Source organism: Lolium rigidum, chromosome 4 (genome assembly GCF_022539505.1).
Source record: "Lolium rigidum isolate FL_2022 chromosome 4, APGP_CSIRO_Lrig_0.1, whole genome shotgun sequence".
In the NCBI taxonomy this organism is placed as follows: Eukaryota; Viridiplantae; Streptophyta; class Magnoliopsida; order Poales; family Poaceae; genus Lolium; species Lolium rigidum.
Window position 1 is genome coordinate 32,282,664 of NC_061511.1, and position 22,786 is coordinate 32,305,449.

Genomic DNA, 22,786 nt, shown 5'->3' on the forward strand with positions numbered 1-22,786 from the left:
AAGGAAGATCGATTTTTCGTCAAAAAAGAAGGCGCGGGATGCTTGTTAATCTCCCCAAACTGCCCCTTTGCTGTTCTTGATTTGCCGTTCCCCTCGCCTAGTTTCATCCGGAGTAGAATCCAAGTTCATACGATCAGGGATGAAAGAGAGATGGCAACGGTGCGAGCGAGAAACAAGGAGGCAGGGCAACGTCCGAGAGAATTAAGAAGCTATGGGAGACGGTTATGTGCGTGCATGCAGGGGCAACCAGGAAGTTTTTTCTCCTGTCCATCGCTCCTTAATCCATGCGCCAAGATTTTTACACCTTAAGCTAGGAAATAGAGGTACTCCCTCCGACCCATATCACTTGATGCTAAAATGGATATATCTACAATTAGAATATGTCTAGATACATCTATATTAACATCAAATAGTATGGATCGGAGGGAGTGGTAATATATGTATCTGCAGAAAAAGGTTTAAAGAAGCATAATGTGATGCATGACTGTTGTGGATATGCTAACATGGCCTCAATTCCGGCAAGCTCGGTGGCCCCTAGATGATGGTGAGGCCTATAGCCCATTGGACGGCCTAGTTAGCGGAGGTATCAAGATGGAGGAGTCCAACCGGTGGCCGGATCCGTACCGACATAGGAGTGGTCGGATCCTTGACGGGCAAGGCAAGATAGCTTAGCGTACTTAGGCTTAGTCCTATCCGGTTGGATCTTTACTCCTTGCAACCCTAGACCCAGAGCCTTTATAAGCCGGATCCTGGGAACCCTAGAGGCACGACACAACTCATTGTAATCTCGCACTTGTTGCCAAAATAATTCAAAACAAGCAGCAATAGGGCCCTGCCACCGTCGTGAGGTTTCCGAAACTAGGTAGCTCGTGTACGCACGTCCACGTGACTCCTCGCTGTATGGACCCCTCTTTCTCCTCCTCTGGGAGGATCCCCTCACCGAGTACCGTCGAATACGCAACAATAATAGCCACGACGAAATGAAAATTCATAAGTCGTGCCAACAACTGTAGTTCCAATAAATACATTCACAAGCATGAAGTAGTAACATTTTGAAGCAGCCATTCTTTCCAGGCATGATAAACAAACATAGCCTTTAACTTTCTACATGATCATAAGAGTCCCTAGTGAACAATTAATAGGCTCCATCGAGGTAAATGCTTTCGGTAGCATCGGTAAGAAAAAAACCATAACACCAAGGATCGTAGATCCACCCTCTTATCAAGTTCGCTTATTCTAGAATATTTGGCAGTGCCTTCCATGGGGACTTGCAGTAAGCTCCAAGAATGTAACGTAGCACGTTATTAGTCGATTAGATCAACTTCTTCACCACATAAACCAAATCATCATGTCTGGAATATTAGAAAATCTAGAACTATATCAACATGCTTAGTACTTGATGTGCACCGTAGAAGTAACACTGCTAAACATAAGGCATGATCAAACATACCCTTCAATTTTTTTGTACTGTCAGGCTGCATTCCAAACTTCAGCTCCTAGTAATCCAACCAATTCTTAAGCTTCTCATTTTTCTTACAAGTTTAGCATACACGTTTGTTTTGTAAACAACCTGATCGTCCGGAATAGTACTGATTTTCTTTAAAAAAGGACAAGATCAGATTTCTAACCAAAATATTTTACCCAAGTACTCTCAAACAAAAATTCTTCATGCAGAGGCAAATCGTATAGTAGTCGAGATTAGATCCACTTCTCCTCCACTAAGCTCGTCGAATCCAACCAGTTCTGAAGCTTCTCATTTTATTTACCGGTTTAGCATATTAGTTTGCTTTGTACACAGCCTGCTGACCAAGATAGTTATCCGGATGGTTCCTACACTCGTCAACTGTTTCAGATGTTGAATGGCAGGAACATGAGGTATGTTTATACAATCATTTGGCATTGAAAAAAAAATCAAATGCTTCAGTAGGACGAAAGCTGATGCCAACGGGACATGTATGCACAAGTTAGGGGGCCATTGCCCCCCCCCCCCACATCTTTAAAGGAATTGTCGAAGAATTATTTTTTACAAGGTCGTCTTTGGAAAGCTCTATCACTGCTTGATGCATAATATGCATGTGCATATCCTACGGCTACGGGGGCGTTTCCCCTCCCACCCCTCATCCCACGGGGACGTGCAATAAGCTTCAGGAATGTAACGTAGCACGATAGTAGTCGATTAGGTCAATTTCTTCACCACAAAAACCAAAGCATCAATTCTAGAATGTTAGAAAATGAAGAAGTATCAATATGCTTATTAGTTGATGTGCACTGTACACTAAGTGAAAAACGGAAGGCATGATCAAAACATACCCTTCCATTTGTTCTTTTGTCAGGATGCATTCCAAACTTCAGCTCGTAGTAATCCAACCAATTCTAAAGCTTCTCATTTTTCTTCACAAGTTTAGCATACATGTTTGTTTTGTAAACAACCTGATCGTCCAGAATAATATTGATTTTCTTTATAAAAGGACAAGATCAGATTTCTAACCAAAATATTTTTGAACAACCATCATTATTACCGAGAATTGATTGAAAACAAGTAGGATGTGCGAAACATCCTTCTGGATTAAATACATGAAGGTTTACAAGACGTGAGTGAAAGAGAGGATACCATACCTGCTGACCAAGATAGTTATCTGGATTGTTTCTAGGGAAGAACTCGTCACTGTTCAGATGTTGAATGGCGGGAAACACGGTGTATGTTTGTACGATCACTTGGCACCGGAAAAAGATATATCAAATGCTTCACTAGGACGAAAGCTCTTAATGCCAATGGCACATGTATGCACAAGTTAGGGGAGCTTTGCCAAAGACCTTGTAAACAATTCCTTACAAGATGGAGAGCTCACAAATATTATTAAATACATCCTGGAAACTCAATTCGGCTCCCGGAGTATGCTCCCTCTACCAAATAACATATTCCAAAGCTTCAAAATTTTTTGATATCTTTTCACATGTATATCTCCATAATATATATGCGTTCGTCAAGTTTTACGAAAAAACAATATTTTTTGTAGTCTACATAGAAAAGGGAAAATTTATCTTGTGGTAAGCCTTATTTTTAGCACCGTATTTTTCCTTTTTACGCATGCCACACAACTAGTCACTTTTTTTATGAAACGACTTTGTGAGCGGGTAACACGTGAAGGTGTACATGCGATTTTTTTTTGTTTCAATTTCGTAAATATTTTATAATATATATGTCTAAGATTCATTTCAAAATAAAGAAAACATATGCTTCCATGTGCCAAAACATCACCCCCCACGTTTATCTAACAACCGGCAAGGAGACAACCATGATAGGCAAAAAATATCTTGGGGCTAGCAATGAGTTCAAATAAGAAAAAGTTAGTTACCATATATATATCTTTTTTTTTTTGAAACGAGGCAAAAGACTTGCCATTTTCATTAATAGAGAAGAAGTACAGAATTTGGCCGGTTTATTAACGGAAAACCGGCCGAAAACCGAAACAAGTGGTCCGACGCTCGTCATGGAGCACGACCGCCGTGAGGGCTGATACGTCCAAAACGTATCTACTTTCCCGAACACTTTTGCTATTGTTTGGCCTCTAATTTGTGTATTTTGGATGTAACTAACACGGACTAACGCTGTTTTCGAGCGAAGCTGCTCACGGTGTCTCGTTTTTGTGCAGAAATCCAACTTTCGGGAAAAACCTCGGAATTTATGCAGAAGGCCCTATTTTCCCGGGAAACTAAGGGAGCCGGAAGGGCAATTGAAGTGGAGGCCCGAGGGCCCCACACCACCGGGCGGCGCGGCCCGGGGGGGCCGCGCGGCCGGGTGGTGTGGCCCCCTCGGCCGGCCTCCGACGCCCCCTTCGGACTACTTATTCGCCTCGACCTAAAAACGCACGGAGAGAAGTCGAAGTCGCCGGAAACCCTCCGAACGCCGCCACATCGCGAAACTCCGTCGCGGGAGCCGGAAGTCTCCGTTACGGCACTCCGCCGGGACGGGGAATTGGAGGAGATCATCACCGCCATCACCGCCAACGCCTCTCCATCAACCAGCAATGTTTCCCCCATCCATGTGTGAGTAATTCCCCCGCTTGTAGGCCGAAGGGGATGGTAGGGATTGGATGAGATTGGTCATGTAATAGCATAAGATTGTTAGGGCATAGTGCCTAGTGTCAGTAGATGGTACTTTTATGATATTGTTGCAACTTGTTATGCTTAATGCTTGTCACTAGGGCCCGAGTGCCATGATCTCAGATCTGAACATGTTATTATTTCATCATGATATTCATTGTTTATGGTCTTACCTATAAGTTGTATACACATGTCGTTGTCCGGAACCAATGGCCCCGAAGTGACGAAATCGGGACAACGGAGGGAATGGTAGCGATGTGAGGATCACATGTGTTCACGGAGTGTTAATGCTTTGCTCCGGTACTCTATTAAAAGGAGTACCTTAATATCCGAGTAGTTTCCCTTGAGGCCCGGCTGCCACCGGCTGGTAGGACAAAAGATGTTGTGCAAGTTTCTCATTGCGAGCACGTACGACTATAATTGGAACACATGCCTATTGATTGATTAGTACTTGGACACCGTTTTATTATTATACTGCAAATGCCCTGCTATGATTGTTACATGAGTTTCTCTCATCCATGCAACGCCCGTCATCCGTCCCCGTGCCTACGGTATTTTAATCCTGCTTGTTTACTAAAATCACTACTGCTTGTCTTTGTTACTCTGCTGCTTTGTTATTTCACTACGCTACTTGCTATAAAGCTGTTACTACTTGATAAACTCTTGCGAGCAAGTACTGTTTCCAGTGCAAGCTGAATTGACAACTCCGTTGTTAAGGCTTCCAAGTATTCTTTGTCTCCCCTTGTGTCGAATCAATAAATTGGGTAATACTTCCCTCGAAGACTGTTGCGATCCCCTATACTTGTGGGTCATCAAGACTATTTTATGGCGCCGTTGCCGGGGAGCATAGCTTTATTTGGAAGTTCACTTGGATTGATATTGTTCGCTGCAAATTCTCCATCATGGGTAAACCTCGCGATACTAAGATCGCCATATTACCATCCACTACAAGAAAAGGTACAATTATGAGTACCTCCGCTACACTTGATTCACCATCCGTGATTGATAAACTTGTTTCACCGCCACATGCTTCGCATGCGGGTACATCTGCTGAATACTGAACACTCTCATAATACTGATAATATTTCTGCTTGTGCTTGATGATAGTGGTTCATTGGGAACTTTTCTAGATGCTTCCATTGCTAGGTCTAGACAAATTGAAAATGCTGAAATTCCTGATGTTACTACACTGTTAATTCACACGAACTTGAATACTCTAGTGATGATCTTGATGAAGATTATGTGGAGCTTGATGATGATTTTATTGAAAAATGCCATGCTACTACTGATGCAAGAAAAATTAAAAAGTTGCTTGCGGAACACCTTTGTTAGATATAAAGCTGTCTCCTGATCCTAAATTTGCCACATCTCCTATAAACATTAGGGATAAAGATTATGATTTTTCTCTTGATCTATCTCATATAGCTATTGTTGAGAAAACACCTTTTTGCGGTGCTGAAAAAGAAAGTCTTTGTTGAACACATGGTGAGTTATCTACTTTGAGTAGCTTGTTTTCGATGATGTTAAGAAGCGTACTTACTTTGTTGCTAAAATATTTCCATTCTCATTAAAGGATGACGCTAAAACTTGGTATAATAATTTGCCACCTGGTTCTATTAAAAGTCCAAAAGAATTGCTTGCTTGTTTTCTTTCGGAAATACTTTCTGCTAGTGCTCAACATGCTTGCTTTGCAAAGAGTTTATAGTTTTGATCGGGGAGATGAAGAGAAATTGCACGAGGCTTGGGCAAGATTTTGCTCTCTTATTAGAGCTTTGCACGACCATGATTTAGAAAAGCATGAATTACTTGATATATTTTATAGTGGACTAACCATTGATTCTAGGGCATACCTGGATAGTTGTGCTTGGTTGTGTTTTCGGGAAAAGAACTCCGGACGACAGTTGAAGAATTATTGGCTAAAATAGGCCGGAATTATGATGATTGGAATACGCCTGAACCAACTCCAACGCCAATAGTGAAGAAGAGGGGTTTAATTAAATTGAATGATGAAGATATGAGGGAAGCCAAGAAGTCTCTCAAGGAGAAAGGTATTAAATGCGAAGATGTGAAGAATCTACCTCCAATAGAAGATATATGTGAGATAATTCCCCCTTCATCCATGATTGAGGTAAATTCCCTTCAACGCTTTACTAGGGAAGATATTCCATATTCGAAACCTCTGCGCAATGCTTAGATGAGTTTGATAATTATATTGTTAAGCAAGAAAATTTTAATATGAGAGTAGAGAATCATCTAATGGAAAATTCTCAAGCTATTAGTCAATTGCATGATATTATGGAGAGAACCTCCAATGATGTTAAGATGCTTGTTAAACATTTTCAAATGATTCAAACTCAAATTGATCAACTCACTAAAGTGCAAAATGACTTGTTAGGGAATAAATCTAAAGAGAAACATGCTTATGAAGTAACAACTAGAGGTGGTGTCTCTACCCGGGATCCTCTATATCCGAAGGGCATCCCAAAAGAATTGAACAAGATTCTCAACGCATTGAACCTAGTGCTCATTCTAAGAAGAAAAAGAAGAAGAAACATAAAAATGTTGTAGAATCCTACGAACACTGTTAATGATCCTAATAGTATTTCTATTTCGATGCTTGAAGCCGAAAGTGGCAATGAACATGATAATAATGAAGATAATGATAAGAATGATACTCCGATAAAGAAGAGGTTGAAAAGGAACACTGAAAAGCATGCTAAAAATAAAAAGTATACTAAAGAAGATTTTATTACTGAGAAACATGGTAATGAAAGAGAACCTTGGGTGCAAAAGCCAATGCCTTTTCCTGCTAAGAAACTAAAATCAAAGGAAGAGGAACACTATAATAAATTTTGTGATTGGATGAAACCTTTATTCTTGCAAATCCCTTTAGCTGATGCTATTAAATTGCCACCTTATTCCAAGTATATGAAAGATATTGTTACTAACAAAAGGAAAATCCCCAATGAGGAAATTTCTACTATGCTTGCTAATTACTCTTTCAATGGCAAAATTCCAAAGAAGTTGGGCGACCCAGGTATACCTACTATTCCTTGTTCTATCAAGAATAATTATGTTAAAAGCTGCTCTATGTGACTTGGGAGCCGGTGTTAGTGTTATGCCTTTTTCTCTTTATAAGAGACTTTACTTAGATAAGTTGATACCTACTGATATATCTTTGCAAATGGCTGATAAATCTCTTGCTATTCCTGTTGGTATATGTGAGAATGTTCTGTTCAAGTTACTACTAAGCTGCTTGATATTAACTGATTTTGTTGTGTTGGAAATGCTGAAGATGATAATATGTCTATTATTCTTGGGAGACCTTTTCTTAACACCGCGAGGGCTGTTATTGATTGCAATAAAGGAAAGGTTACTTTCAATGTTGATGATAAGGAACACACCGTCTATTTCCCCAAGAGGATTGAAAAAGCGTGCGGAGTTAATACTATCTCTCATGTGAGAACTATCAAAGTGGGAACCATCGATTGTCCTATATATGAGCCTAAAGAAGAATATCAAACTCTTGTGATTGGATCCATATCAATACAATTCAAGGTAACATGATTGATTTGAGGTTTATTTCTTCATATGCTATGTAAAATTTATTTGGTGGCAAGACTTGATCAACCTTGTTAACAAATACCTTTTATATGCATAGAGGAGGTAAACAACATTTCTTTCTTTCTTCACTTGCTTTAGTTGCTGTAGCACTTTTACTTTGCAAAGTTTCTTAATTGATTTGAGATTTCTAAAATTTTCCTGGCCAGTAATAATAAACTTAATACCCAGAAAATGTGCATTTTTCAAAGTTTTCAAAAATTCGCGAAAATTACACCGTTGGTCCTATTTTTCGAAGAGGCACATGGGAGCACCGAGAGGATGACCTGTGGGGCACCGGAGGGCGCCAAACCACAGAGCCGGCGCGGCCTGCAAGGTGGCCGCGCCACCATGTGGTGTGGGCTCCCCTCTGCCCCACTTCGTCATCTCTTTCGCCCAGAACACTCTCTCTCCCGAAAAAACTCGTACCAAGTTCATCTCTCTCGCGTTTTTGCTCCAGAGCTCCAGATTTCTCGATCTCTTTGCTCGGGCCAGATTTCATGTCGAAATTTGGCACATTTGCTCTTCGGTATGTGACTCCTCCACCCATCCAAGTAGAATTTCGTTTGGTTGAGTATATCTTGAATATTTTGCTGCTTGTAGGTAACATGTTTAGTGAGCTTGCATGCTTGTTCTAAGTGGTAGAAACTAGTTTGGAGGCATGATTAGTACTCTAGCAAGTTCTTATGGTAGTTTCCCTCAATTTTATGTAACCAAATCAAATTTTTATATTGGTTGTTGAAAATTTCAGAAAATGAAGAAGTTCAAATTTGGAGAGTTGTTCAAGAAGGGAACAACCAGCACCGGGAGGCCTTCTAGGTCCTCCACCCAAATTAGGCGGTCATACAATGAAGACATCCTCGCACCTAGCTTCGCGCCGAAGAGGACAACGGGCCTCCTAATGCTTCTACTTTTCCATGCTTTGATTTTCTAAGGAATGCGGGAATATTGGAGGACTTCTTAACACTTGTCAACAGGGCAGGGTTAACCACCTATATGGGCGATGAAAGGGAGCAATACTACTTGCTCACCAAGACTTTCGTCGAGAGTTTCCGGTTCAACAACAAACAATATGAGCCAACGGTTGCGTTCGGGATCTATGGTAATACTGTGACTATGCCATTGAAGGATTTTTGTTGTGCCTTGGATATTGCCCCTGTAGGTACAGCAAGTAGGATTGATGACAACCCCGGGACTTGCTGGAGCTCTACTGAGGGATTACCGATGATGATTGTCGCACCATTCAGCGGGGCAAGATAAGGAACATTCAACTCCCCGCTGTTAAATATTTTGCATATTACATTGCTACTAGCATTCTTGGTAGGGAGAACACTAGTAATATCTCTAGCTACCATCTTGCTTTCCTGAACATTGCACTTACTGGTCAAACATCCTATCATCTTGGTGCTCTTATTGCTCGCCGCTCTGTCTACCGGGGGCCTATTTTTGGAGGAACCATTGCCTTGCGTGTTTTAACATTTCTTAATCTTCCTATTGATCCTAATGATGTGCCATTGGCCCCTAGGAGACTCGATATTACTGCTATGAAGAGTCATCATTTTGTTACAACTGACTCCACTTTAGATAATATGGTATATAGAATGTTGTTTTCGACGGGGAGGAGAAGGAAATCCCTCTTCCCCAACCTGGTTTGTTAAGTATTGACGAGGCAATCATGGTCGTGCACTAAGGAGGAGGTGGATGAGCATATGAAGATACAAGAGTTCCACCAACAACATGACTCCGAGGACGTCGGGACCTCCTACGACCACACCGTCACATATCCGGGTGCTTCTTCTAGCACATACCCGGAATACGACCCATCTTCATATTACGGAGATACTACTTCATGGGATCGATGGGATTGAACTCCACTTAGGCCAAAAGCCTAAGCTTGGGGGAGGTATACCGGCATCACTCATTCTTTGCATATTATGGTTGCTGGATACTTGTACATACTTGTTTTGTTCGTTTGAGTGGTTTTCTAATAAGAGGAAGATGATATTTGGGGAAGTGCTGCCTGAAAACAGATTCTGGGCTGTTACCGTAAAAATTCGTGTGCCCAGCCAGAACAGTATTTTGAATTGAAAATTTTTGTGCATGTTCCCCAGGTTGTTATCTAACTTTCATTAGTTGAACACTTTTTGAACTGAGCAACGTAAGATTTTTGTAAAAATCGATTTCTGTACTGCTGTCAGGTTTTGGCAGATTTCTGCCATCTCGGTTTTCTGTGTTTCTTTTAGTTTGCTATTTCTTGTTTCCACTTTGTTTCTTTCCCAAAACACAAAAAGACCAAAAATATTTCTGTTGTTTCTCTTCACCATTTGTTTATCTTGGTTTCTTGCATTTGTTTCGCTTTATTTGCTATTGCTAGTTTGCTATAAGAAAACCCAAAAGATTTTGCTTTGTTTGCTTGTTTCCTCTTGTTCTTATTTGCAAATTCGAAAACACCAAAAATATTTGCTGTTCTTCTTTGGTTTTGTGAAGCTCATCTTGAGTTCAATGGTCTTCGGTGGCTGGAGCGTGGTTTTCATTTCATATTATCCAAGCTACACAAGTGAAAAGGCAATAATGACGATATACGACAATCTGATTGTGGTGAGAGGCTGGTATGAACTCTATTTGTTTTCATTTTTGTACATATACTCATCCATGTGAGCATGCTTAGTTGGTTCATGTGAGGTATATGTTATTTAAGAAAGTCTAGTAGTTTATGATCTCTCATGTTTAGCTCCAATCTATTAATATGAGTAGCATGTCATGGATGTTTGCTTGCATTGTTTTATTCATAAGTAAGTATGGCATTGTGGTATCCTCCTCTGAATAATTCATTTATATCGACTTGGCACATGCTCACGCATGCATATGACTGAACAAAAAGTCAATTAAGCCTCGATGATCTATATTGCTTCGAGTTCTTGTATCACTTTTATGCCTCTGTTAATTTATTTTGCCGCAAGCATGATTATGACGATTCTTGCTCTCTTGATTTGTCGCTCCCTAGTCTTTTTGCTAGCCTTCACTTGTGCTGAGCGGGAACGCTGCTCGTGCCTCCAAACACATGAAAACCAAGTTATTCCGAGTGTCCACCATAAATACCTATGCATGGCATTTCAAACCATTCCAAGTAAATTCTCATGCGCTACCTTTAAAATCTTCAAAATGCTTCTTAATTTGTGTTAATGTTTCATAGCTCATGAGGAAGTATGTGGTGTTTAGCTTTCAACCTTGTCATTTACTTTTGACGGACTCTCATATGGAATAGTGGCACATCCGCTTATCCAATAATTTTGCAAAAAGAGCTGGCAATGGGATTCCCAATCCCGAATTAATTAAACTTAAATAGACACTCCTCCATGGTTTGTGATTGTTGGACGGCACCCGAAGGATTCGGTTAGCCATGGCTTGTGTAAGCAAAGGTTGGGGGAGTGTCATCATCATAATAAAACTAAAATAAAAAGGCACTCCTTCATGGTATGAGATTGTTGGCGGGCACCCGAGGATTCGGTTAGCCATGGTTTGTGCAAGAAAGGTTGGAAGGAGTGCCACATAAACGTGCAATAATTCATGGGAGCCGCTCTTGAAAGTCCGGTTGGCGAGGTAGTTAGTGTACCCATTACCATTCGTTGACAACAACAAACACCTCTCAAAATAATTTTACTCCTGATTTATAAAAATGAAAAGCTCTAGCGCATGTTAATCCACTGCTTCCCTCTGCGAAGGGTCAATCTTTTACTTTTATGTTGTGTCTTCATTATTTCTTTGAGTACTATCTTGAGAGCACAAGCTGTCATTCTTAGTATAATATGCTTGTCTCAAAATATGATTGATTGTGGTATAACTTTGATGCTTTTATCTTTGACAATCACTACTTCTAGTCTTTCTATGAACTTCAAAGGTGCCGGGCATTTATGTTTTGCCAATCAAATACGGGCAAGCGAGATACCACTTTATCATGCTCTCTTATGAACATTGCAATCCTGCTTATATACATGATTCATGATGCTTATTATTAATTGTTGGTACCTCTCCATGATTGACATAGCTGTTAGATGATCTTATTTGCATGTGTCTCATTATGAACTGCTCAAGTATTAGCCATATCATGAGAATATATACATCATATGAGCAAATGTGTTCGTGAAAGTTCTTTTATCGCTCAGTTGTTAAGCTGAATTGCTTGAGGACAAGCAATAAGCTAAGCTTGGGGGAGTTGATACGTCCAAAACGTATCTACTTTCCCGAACACTTTTGCTATTGTTTGGCCTCTAATTTGTGTATTTTGGATGTAACTAACACGGACTAACGCTGTTTTCAGCGAAGCTGCTCTGGTGTCTCGTTTTTGTGCGAGAAATCCAACTTTCGGGAAAAACCTCGGAATTTATGCGAAGGCCCTATTTTCCCGGGAAACTAAGGGAGCCGGAAGGGCAATTGAAGTGGAGGCCGAGGGCCCCACACCACCGGGCGGCGCGGCCCGGGGGGGCCGCGCGGCCAGGTGGTGTGGCCCCCTCGGCCGGCCTCCGACGCCCCCTTCGGACTACTTATTCGCCTCGACCTAAAAACGCACGGAGAGAAGTCGAAGTCGCCGGAAACCCTCCGAACGCCGCCACATCGCGAAACTCCGTCGCGGGAGCCGAAGTCTCCGTTCGGCACTCCGCCGGGACGGGGAATTGGAGGAGATCATCACCGCCATCACCGCCAACGCCTCTCCATCAACCGGCAATGTTTCCCCCATCCATGTGTGAGTAATTCCCCCGCTGTAGGCCGAAGGGGATGGTAGGGATTGGATGAGATTGGTCATGTAATAGCATAAGATTGTTAGGGCATAGTGCCTAGTGTCACGTAGATGGTACTTTTATGATATTGTTGCAACTTGTTATGCTTAATGCTTGTCACTAGGGCCGAGTGCCATGATCTCAGATCTGAACATGTTATTATTTCATCATGATATTCATTGTTTATGGTCTTACCTATAAGTTGTATACACATGTCGTTGTCCGGAACCAATGGCCCCGAAGTGACGAAATCGGGACAACCGGAGGGAATGGTAGCGATGTGAGGATCACATGTGTTCACGGAGTGTTAATGCTTTGCTCCGGTACTCTATTAAAAGGAGTACCTTAATATCCGAGTAGTTTCCCTTGAGGCCCGGCTGCCACAGTGCTGGTAGGACAAAAGATGTTGTGCAAGTTTCTCATTGCGAGCACGTACGACTATAATTGGAACACATGCCTATTGATTGATTAGTACTTGGACACCGTTTTATTATTATCCGCAAATGCCACTGCTATGATTGTTACATGAGTTTCTCTCATCCATGCAACGCCCGTCATCCGTCCCCGTGCCTACGGTATTTTAATCCTGCTTGTTTACTATAATCACTACTGCTTGTCTTTGTTACTCTGCTTGCTTGTTATTTCACTACTGCTACTTGCTATAAAGCTGTTACTCTTGATAAACTCTTGCGAGCAAGTACGTTTCCGAGTGCAAGCTGAATTGACAACTCCGTTGTTAAGGCTTCCAAGTATTCTTTGTCTCCCCTTGTGTCGAATCAATAAATTGGGTAATACTTCCCTCGAAGACTGTTGCGATCCCCTATACTTGTGGGTCATCAGGGGCATAGAGCCACCCTGGCAACCCACACAAGATACACAGGCCTCCGAAGCGAGAAGTCGTCGCGGTTGACCTTCAACGTCATCGTCATCACTCTTCAGCGACTCCGACTTCACCGAAGAACCAACCACCAAGACCCCGCCGAAGCGGCACCGTGAAGCTCAAGACGGCCACCGCCAAACAAGCGACTCCTCGAGAAGCAACGAGCAGCTCCGACTACGATGACGAGCTCCGAAGAGGATAAGCGCAAGACATGCGCCGAGGAAGATCATCGCCGGAGGGCCACCCGACAGGTCATCGTACGCTGCTCAAATGAAGAAACTCGACAAACCATAGCAGCTCCGACTCCACCGCAAGCGAAACACAAGACGAAGAAGCTCGGACGCTCGCCGAAGCCAAGGTCTTGACGCTACCAAATCATCGCTCACCACCGCCATCGTTGCCACACAAGCCACCACACGGATCTCACACATCACCGGCCACCCGCCGAGATGCCGTACAAGTCCAGCCTCGGGAAAGCACGGCGGGAACAAAGTCTTCAAGACGACGCCCCCAAGAGGGAAGCGACGTGGATCGACGCCGTCGTCCGGCCCTGCCACGGCCTAGGCTTTCACCCGAAGAACTAAGCTCCGGGAGCGGAGGAGGTCGAAGGCTCCATGAAGGCCCCCAAGAGGATAGCGACATCCGCAGCTGCCGCGCCATCAGCTTTCGCTCGGAGCAGCAGAACCTCCGCACTCCCACGTTGCCGAACGGAGATGAGGGAGACCTACAACGCCGCCGGCCAGCGAACCACTGGCACAAGCACCTCCCACGTGGCGACGACGCCACACCACGTAGGACCACCAACCTCACCGCCGGCAGGAGCCGACGCCCGCCGCGACGAGCAACCGACAACAACCGGCAGATCACCACCCGCAGAGGAAGAAGCAGGGGAGAGGGGCTGCCACCCCGCTCACCCTCGCCGGACAGCAGCTGTGAGCCGCCGTCGACGCCGCCACATCTGGGAGGAGCCAGAGCTCCGCCCGCCGCCGCGCTGCTTCGAACCACCGGGGGTGCAGATGGGGGCGCCGAGCCAGGCCGCCGGCCGACCGAGCCGAGCCGGCGACCGGAGCAAGCCGGGCAGGCCCGCAGGATCCCATCTGGGCCCTGTGCACGCGCCGCCAAGCCCCGCCGCGCCCCGCTGCACCACCTCCGGCCCCCGACCTTGACCTGGCCACGGACCACCGGCCGCCCGCAGCCCCGCCGGCGCCCAGCCGCCGGCCCACCGCGCCCGCCGCACATCGCCGCGCCCGGGCGAGCTCCTCCTCGCCAGGGGACGCGGGAGGGGAGAGAATGCCCCGCCGCCACCTTCCCCGGGGGCGCGCGCGGCTTTGCCGGCCCCCCTCCGGCGGCGGCGAAGCGAGGGAGAGGGATGGAGGGGCGAGAGGCGGCGGCGGCAGGGTTCCCCCCTTGTCGCCAGAGGAGGGCGACGCGGGGGGAGAGAAACCTGAGAAAATTTCTGGTGAAGATATTTTTTCGGTCACCATATATATATATATCGGCTCAAACGGGGACTGATTCTTTTTTTTTTTTTTACAAAAATACGCTTTTGTTCAAGAGCATGAAACGTAAAGCAATTGCCTCACGGCCTACAACAGGATTCGAAATATTTTTGTGACGAAAAAAAGGGGGAAAAGGTGATAGCACTCCAAAGTAGTGCTGCTTGTGCAACTACGGTGGGTGAACATACGAGAATGCCGAAATTTCGGAAATGTTCCTTTCTTCTTCTACGGTCACCTTTTCCAAACCAATAATATTGTTGGCAATGTGAGTACCAGAAAACAAATTACTCTTCATCCATAAAAGGTTAATCCATCCCCACTGGTTACAGCTTTACGAATACAATCACGTTCGAAATTTGCCACTGAAGTTTTGAGTCAGCCAGCATGCATGCGAACTCCTTTTGTACATCGTTGCAGCTGCTGACTGGTCAACGTCCGATGCCTACGTGTGCATGTACTAGGTGGGGCCTGGGGAGTGCATGCGTAGCGGAGCAACTGCTGTGCCAGAAACTCAAAAGGCATCGGGACGTCGTCACTGCAAAAGAGAGTCAACAAGCTAAGCGCACCGCCGACCTTCACCAGCTCAGTCCCAGAAAAATAACAAATAAATTAGAGTTTTTCTTTGTTCGGTGTCAAGAGCTCAGTGGTTCTTGCAACACTACGTCTGTTTGCAACACTAGTAGAAAAAGGCTTTAGTTCCGGTTCACAAGGGGCTTTAGTCCCGGTTGGGGTCGCGACTAAAAGTCCTCCCCCTCCCGTCGCGGTTGCTTACGAACCGCGACTAAAGGTCCGTTCACGTTGGCGGCTAGCGTGCACCTGGGCGAAGGACCTTTAGTCCCAGTTTGTGTCCCCAACCGGGACTAAAGGCTATTTCGTTTATTTTTTTTAATTCATTTGGGTTTCTAATTATTTTTCACTCCGTTTTTTTCTATTTTTTCTTCAGAATTTCTATTATTTCAGTTATTTGCATAGCTTAATCTCTGTCTCTAACTACACTTATATCTAGTCAAATTACTTACTCGTGGTCAAACTTCCCGCTCGGTCACCCATCCTCCCACTACTCCACCTCTAGCACGGTTAACTTCCGAGTTCCATTCCGTCCCGCACCCAAGTGCTACGCGCGCATGTATGTGATACTACTATCATATCAATCCTATTAACATGTTGGTCGATGTTATATTTTTTTATTGTTTGAATTTCAAATAACTTTTTTCATAAACAAAAATAATGATGTAATAATAATCGTGAATAAATAAATAAACATTAACTTTTTAATTTTTATTATTTTAAAATTTTTAAATATTTTTTTTGCCAAACCTAAAACCTAAAAATTTGAAAATCTAAAAATTGGGTAAAAGTAATAGTAATCTTTATGCTGGATGCAATTATTAATTTTATTTTTTTGAAAAATTTAAAAAATATAAAATCCGTAATTTATAGCAAAAACTAAAATCTTCCTGCTTTCGTATTTTCATCCGTAATTTGGAGATTTTTTCCGATATCGTATGCAAAAGTTATTGCGGTTTTACCATTTTTTAACTTTTTTTGCAAAAAAAAAGTGAAAATTCGAATTTATTAATTTCTCCGAATAGTAGGTTGCATAACATACAGGAATCTGAAAACAATTTTTCTTTTTGAATTTTCTATCATTTTCTTTTGTATTTTACAAACCAAAAAAACTCGGAAAAACCTTTAGTCCCGGTTGGGGACACCAACCGGGACTAAAGGGGTACCCTTGAGTCGCGGTTGGTGTCCCCAACCGGGACTAAAGGTTTTTCCGCCGGCCGCATTCCTCCATAGCTCTTTAGTCCCGGTTGGTGTTACCAACCGCGACTAAAGGGGTACCCTTTCGTCTCGGATGGAGCATTAGTCGCGGGTCGCCTCCCGAACCGCGACTAAAGCCCCCTTTAGTCGCGGTTCGAATATTTCCGGGACTAATGAGGGTGGACGGAAACCTCTTTTTCTACTAGTGCAAGCAAAGTTTGAACTTGTCAATTCTGGCTAAATGCTCGTGAACAAATATCTTGCAACACTACGGCTGTTTGCAAGCAAAGTATTTTTAAATTATTTCAGCAATGCTAAAGTAAATATTACAGGTTTAAATACTTTGATGTGTTTGGCTGTGAGCATGTGATAAAAATTGTGATATTAATACTTCGGTAGCTCTTAAAACGTGCTATTTTGAAGTTTTAGAAGAACAACACTGGATCTTTTTTTCTGAAACTGAAGTAGTATTGCTAGCCTAGGGAGTAAAATACTATGGTTTTGTAGTATTGCAGTTTTAGAAAAACTTTGGTGCCAAAGTGACGCTATATTTGTATTAAGAGTGAGAACTTCATATGTTCTATGTAAATTTGTATTAAGGGCCATACCATTTCTTTCAAAATGTAGGCTTAGGACTATGATTTTTTTTGTCCTTGCTGAATGAGTGAAAATGCATAATTGATAAAAAAATAATCAACAGTAAAAAACATAAAAATTTCAAAAACCAATGACCACACCATTTACGAAAAAGAACTACTCCGTACCAAATTACTTTATTTTTTGCAAGGACATCCCCAATAATCTCCGAGAGCCATGCAAAGTCGATCTTGTTGTGAAAGAACATGGTAATAGTGCATTTTGTCTATAGGATGCATCAATGCGTCATTGTATACTTTTTGATTGACAAAAATATATGTTTTGGTCATTCAGGAATTTGAAATTTGGTCCCTTTATGTTCTGGTTTAGTCAGTTAAGGCTGAGATTTTCTAGGCTTGATTGGGTGCAGAGGCTCCAACAAGTTCAGACAAAAAAATTTAGAGGCCGAAATTTGTGCCGATTTGAAAGTTGTAGTTTATGTGGGGCCCACACGCAGAAGAGATGAACTGGCAGAGAATGTGACCAACGTTTCAACCTGGCCCCACACGGCAGTGCACACCTGACGCTAGTATAAAGACAGAAGGCAGCACCCCCACTCCCACGGTTCCTTCCCACCACCTCTCTTCTTCCTCCTCCCTCTCGCCGTTCCGTTATTAAAATTCAGCGAACCGCCCATCTCTCTCATAGACTCCATTGCTTTCCGCGCTCGATCGGTGCAGATTTCTCACTGAAGGTAACTAGTCGCACCTTATGATCCTCCTCTAATCCTTGCGCTGCTTCCATGAACAATTCTGTCTGCAGTTTCTTCTGTTCTTCTCGAACCAACGAATCCTTGGTGTGTTCTTTCTACTCCATTGTCATGCCATCAGATACTCTTAGGAATTTAGGACTAGCTAGTGCTCTGCTGATTTGTCAATTTCTTCCATTTCGTGTGTCCGCCGATTGGATTCTGGGATCAGCAATGGATACTGAAGTACTGATGGACAGAACCGCATGCGTTTAATTGGTCTCCGTGTTTAACTATATTCTCTTGGTGCATATATTCATGCAGGATTGAGTTCTGAAATAGACCTTAGTTAGTTAATTAGTGGTACCAGATTGGCACCGTCCTTCCACTTGGTTTGCTTTATTCTTCTCTGTCTACGCTCTCTGCTTAAGTCTAGTCTACTTTACTCTTCCGGCTCCAGCTGAGCAGCTGTTAAGCTGTGCTAGTTTATTAGCACCTCCCTCCCTCTCCCCTACATGGCTACTAGTTTATTAGCGCTCGAGATTTAGCACTTTTGCGACATTCTGTACACCTAAAGGCCCAGCCATTAGAGCTGTTCCCACCTCCTATTTACTCATCATATTTTGTATCTGACGCAGAGTAGAGAGGAGATGGACAGAGAGGCCATGAGGACAGACAATGCAAGAATCCCAAAGGTTAATTCTCTTTCAGACCTCTTCCCTTCTTTTCAATCAAACTGTTTTTTCCTTGATGATTCATGGATTTACTGAGACTCCCGTGTGTTTGTTAACGCAGTCGTCGTCGTGGCCGAGGAGGACGAAGACGGTGGTGCAGAGATGGTTCAACCTCAAGACAACCTCGGCGGAATCGTTCCATTCAGACTGCACTAGTAAGTCTCCATGATCATGAAACGGCAGTATTTCTCATTCTCGATCTCCCCTGAAAATTCTCCATCCTGATTAGTCGACCACTCTTGCGAGCAACGGCTAACCGCAAGAACTGATTTTACATGATGTTTCATCGAACCAGATGGGAGCTCCGGTCAAGAACAGCAGAAGCAGATGCAGAGGAGGAAGAGCTGCTCAGACAGAGACGGCAGCCGTGTCACGAGGAGAGATTTGTCAGGTAAGCACGTTGCAGGATTTTTATTACAGCAACTACTGCTAGCTGCAGCAAGAACAACAAAACAGCTCTGAACCTTTCTGTCCCAAAATAAAAACAAAGCCATCAAGAGAGACAAAGAGCAGGGGCTACTGTTCACCGTTTTCACCACACGAGATGGAACAGTGCTCTGACAGCCTTTCAAGTTTGTCATGGAGATGTGAATTTGGTCTGAACTTTTGTTCATATGTTTGTGTTGTGTCGTTGTGCATGTATAGGTGGGTGGTTGGTGGAGAGCTGTGAGAATCTGAGGCCTCCTCCACGGTATGGATCGAGCTCTTCGTGGCAGCCTCCCAAGGAACTTCGGTCAGTGACTCACACCTGATGCATCCATGAATGTCAGCAGTTTCTTTTCTTAATATATCATGGCATATTTGCATCCATCATACACGCATGGAGCTACCTGCCTAATGAAACAAACGAACAAAAATACAGGCTGTTTCTGAAAACATGAGCACGTTTTCATTCCCTTTGTTTAGTTCCCCAGAGAAACAATATGCTACTCCCTCCAAACCAAAATAGTCATCGCAGATTTAGGGAAAATGTTGTCTAAATCTATCTAGGTTCATTGCTAGGACAGCTAATTTCAATTCAAGGTAGTATCAATATTCAGAAATCGATTAAGCAGATGGACTTTAGTTGAGGCGATGGACCGAGCCTAGTGGAAAATTAACATTCAAATTATTTTTCGATAGTTTATGCATTGTTACTGTATTTATGTGTGTACTGTATAATATTACAGGGTGCAGGTGGGGACGTGGAACGTGGGCGGCAGAGCACCGCACCAAGAGCTTGACCTCTCCGATTGGCTCCTCAACCAACATGCCCCTTCTTCCTCTCCTCACATCTACGTTCTTGGGTACGCGCTACACACTACTCGTGTTTCCGTTTGGTTAATGAAAGCATAGAAACTAGAAATTTAGGCTGTACTGTACTAGATAAATCTAATAGTGTACCATTCATTGCTTAGAAAGTGTACCTGGAATTCCAATTGTTGGGTCAATACGTTCATCTTTGTTTCCAGCGGTTGCACTCATGCAGATCATGAAACAGCGTGCTTCACTCACTCATAGGAATTGGTAGGAGTGAACTTTGTGTGGATTTCAGTGCAGAGAGTGCAATCCCATATGCCGGCCAGAATTATGACAGCACTTGTACCTTGCATAGGAGTGAGTAGTTTTACCTATAGCTATTGGCCATTGGCCATGGGTTTCAGTGTTGGACTTGTGCAACTACTAATCATGATTAGTTATCCCATGACTCTTCACAAACCATATTGCCACTAGCTATAGTCAAAGGGAGGGGGAGATGTTGATTGTTTAAACAATTTACTTCCTTGATCAGCATAAACAAGCTCCTTATGTTGTGGTAAAACTGTGACATAATGATGTGTACATAAGAGTAATTCTCAAGTTTAATCAGTCAATTGCCATTGTCACAGCTTCCAAGAAATAGTGCCACTCAATGCCGGGAATGTTCTCGGGGCGGAGGACAAGGGGCCCGCCTCCAAGTGGCTCGACCTCATTGGCCAAGCATTGAATCCCTCCTCATCGGAAAGAAGCCATAGTTTACATCACAATTACCGGTGCACCATCACTGAGGAAGATGCAAAACCCAAGAGCGTCCAGAAGGCCAAGGTGAGCTTCTCAGATGTGTCGGCAGTGGATGACATGGTATCAGAGCCCGAGGAGGAGGAAAGCGAGCCTTCCACCTCAAACCCGGAGTCGAGCAGCGAGGAGGAGATGAGCGAGTTCGCAACAATGTTGCGCGAGAGGACCAGTCGAGGGTACCACCTTGCTGCCAGCAAGCAGATGGTGGGCATATTCCTCTGCGTGTGGGTCCGGGCCGATCTCATGCCACGTGTCACCGGCCTGAGGGTTTCATGTATTGGGAGGGGCATCATGGGCTACATGGGAAACAAGGTGAATTAATATCTCAGAAATATTATCAAATTTCTTGCAAATTATAGAATCATAAAATCAAGGTTTGTATTCAAATAAATTGTTGCTGACACGATGGTTGATGTCGACAGGGGTCCATCTCGATCAGCCTGACGCTACAAGGGAGCACGACTGCGGCTTCGGCGAGCCTGTGCTTCGTGTGCACACACCTGGCGTCCGGCGAGAAGGACGGCGACGAGGTGCGGCGGAACTGCGACGTCGCCGAGATCCTCAAGCGGACTAGGTTCCCGCGCCCCCACCGGTTCTCCAGGTCGATACCGGCGCTGTCGCCGGAGACCATCTTGGATCACGAGTACGTATCAGCGACACCAAATTGGCAACTGAATTCTGTCGCTGAATACTGAAACGATGTGACCCACACTGCAGCAAGGTGATATGGCTGGGCGACCTGAACTACCGGCTGTCGTCGACGGGCGGCGGCGAGACGCGAGGCTTGCTGGAGCGGAACGAGTGGCGGGCGTTGCTGGAGAAGGACCAGCTGAGGGCGGAGCAGAGAGCCGGGCGCGTGTTCGGCGGCGGGTGGGAGGAAGGCGAGATCCGGTTCCCGCCGACGTACAAGTACCTGGCCGAGTCCGACACCTACGCCATGGCCACCCTGAGCTCCTCCGGCAAGTCGTCGCGAGACAAGAAGCGCACGCCGGCATGGTAAGTACTCCCTCCTTCACAGTTTATAAGGCATGCGCGTACCCCTAGGTCGCAAATTTAACCTATAGAATTTAAATTATATAATACAAAAATTATATCATTAGAAAATAGAACATCTGAACTTTCTAATGATACAATTTTTATAATATATAACTAATGGTAATTTGATCAAATTTGCGACCTAGGGGTACGCGCGTGCCTTATAAACTGTGAGAGAGGGAGTAGTGAATTCTTGATGCATGCATGTCAATTAATTATTCACTTTAATTGAGAAGAATATGCATGCATGGTACGTGTTATGCGACATGACAAGAACATGCATGAGCACTCACTGCGCACTACTACTATACCTACATTATGTGAGCTAGGCTCATGGGTTTAGTTAAATCGACATGGAAATTAAGATACTCCATGGTGACCACGACATGTCAAGCGATGGATGGTTGGAGTAGCATCAGAGGGGACTCTGGAAAGATCACATGCTCTGCGAGTTAACTAGGGAGGCTAGATCAGTCTATAGTAGACTCCATGGTGATCAGTCCTTGTCGCGTAGGGGAAGCAAGCTAACTTGCTACTCCATGGCCCTTGACCACGCACGTTGTGATTTTATAATTTCGCGGCGCCGTAATCAATCTAGTCTAGTGTAGTAGTTGATTTTCTTCAGCTTGTCTCTAATTATTGGGTTGAAACATACTGCAGGTGCGACCGCATCCTGTGGCGCGGCGAGGGGGTGGATCAGGTGTGGTACGAGCGCGGCGAGTCGCGCTTCTCTGACCACCGCCCCGTCAACTCCCTCTTCTCCATCCATCTCGGCCACCTCCACCACGAGGACGGCGGCAGCCTGCAGGCCACAGCCATAGCATGCTGCCCGCAAGGCCGGCCACCACCAAAGAGCGCCACAACCACGGCGGCGGCAACGCTGCGTGGCGGCGCGGTGATCGAGGCCGAAGAGATGCTCGCACACCTGCCGCGACGGCGGGACTGCCAGTGCCTCCACTCTTCCAGATTCTGACACGCGGGGGCTGTACAGGTGACCACCGACAGGGACAACAACGGCAGCAGCCTCAAAAGGT

General features: G+C 44.3%; 1 protein-coding gene across 1 annotated transcript; it reads left to right on the forward strand.

Annotated features, from left to right (window-relative positions):
- Window positions 1-18,611: 18,611 nt before the first annotated feature.
- On the forward strand, window positions 18,612-22,487 carry LOC124646853 (type I inositol polyphosphate 5-phosphatase 8-like). Its single transcript, XM_047186900.1, has 10 exons — window positions 18,612-18,641; window positions 18,742-18,835; window positions 18,976-19,071; window positions 19,326-19,413; window positions 19,850-19,966; window positions 20,549-21,029; window positions 21,140-21,360; window positions 21,435-21,487; window positions 21,586-21,713; window positions 22,413-22,487. The coding sequence occupies exons 1-10, from the start codon at window positions 18,612-18,614 to the stop codon at window positions 22,485-22,487; spliced, it is 1,383 nt and encodes a 460-aa protein (XP_047042856.1).
- The last annotated feature ends 299 nt before the right edge of the window (window positions 22,488-22,786 follow it).

Excerpts from the sequence above, each read along its gene's own strand:
- LOC124646853 (XM_047186900.1), top strand. The coding sequence starts at position 18,612 with ATGAGGACAGACAATGCAAGAATCCCAAAG. Across the intron at positions 18,642-18,741 it reads ACAATGCAAGAATCCCAAAG|TCGTCGTCGTGGCCGAGGAG; the intron begins GTTAATTCTCTT and ends TTGTTAACGCAG. Across the intron at positions 19,414-19,849 it reads CAGCCTCCCAAGGAACTTCG|GGTGCAGGTGGGGACGTGGA; the intron begins GTCAGTGACTCA and ends ATAATATTACAG.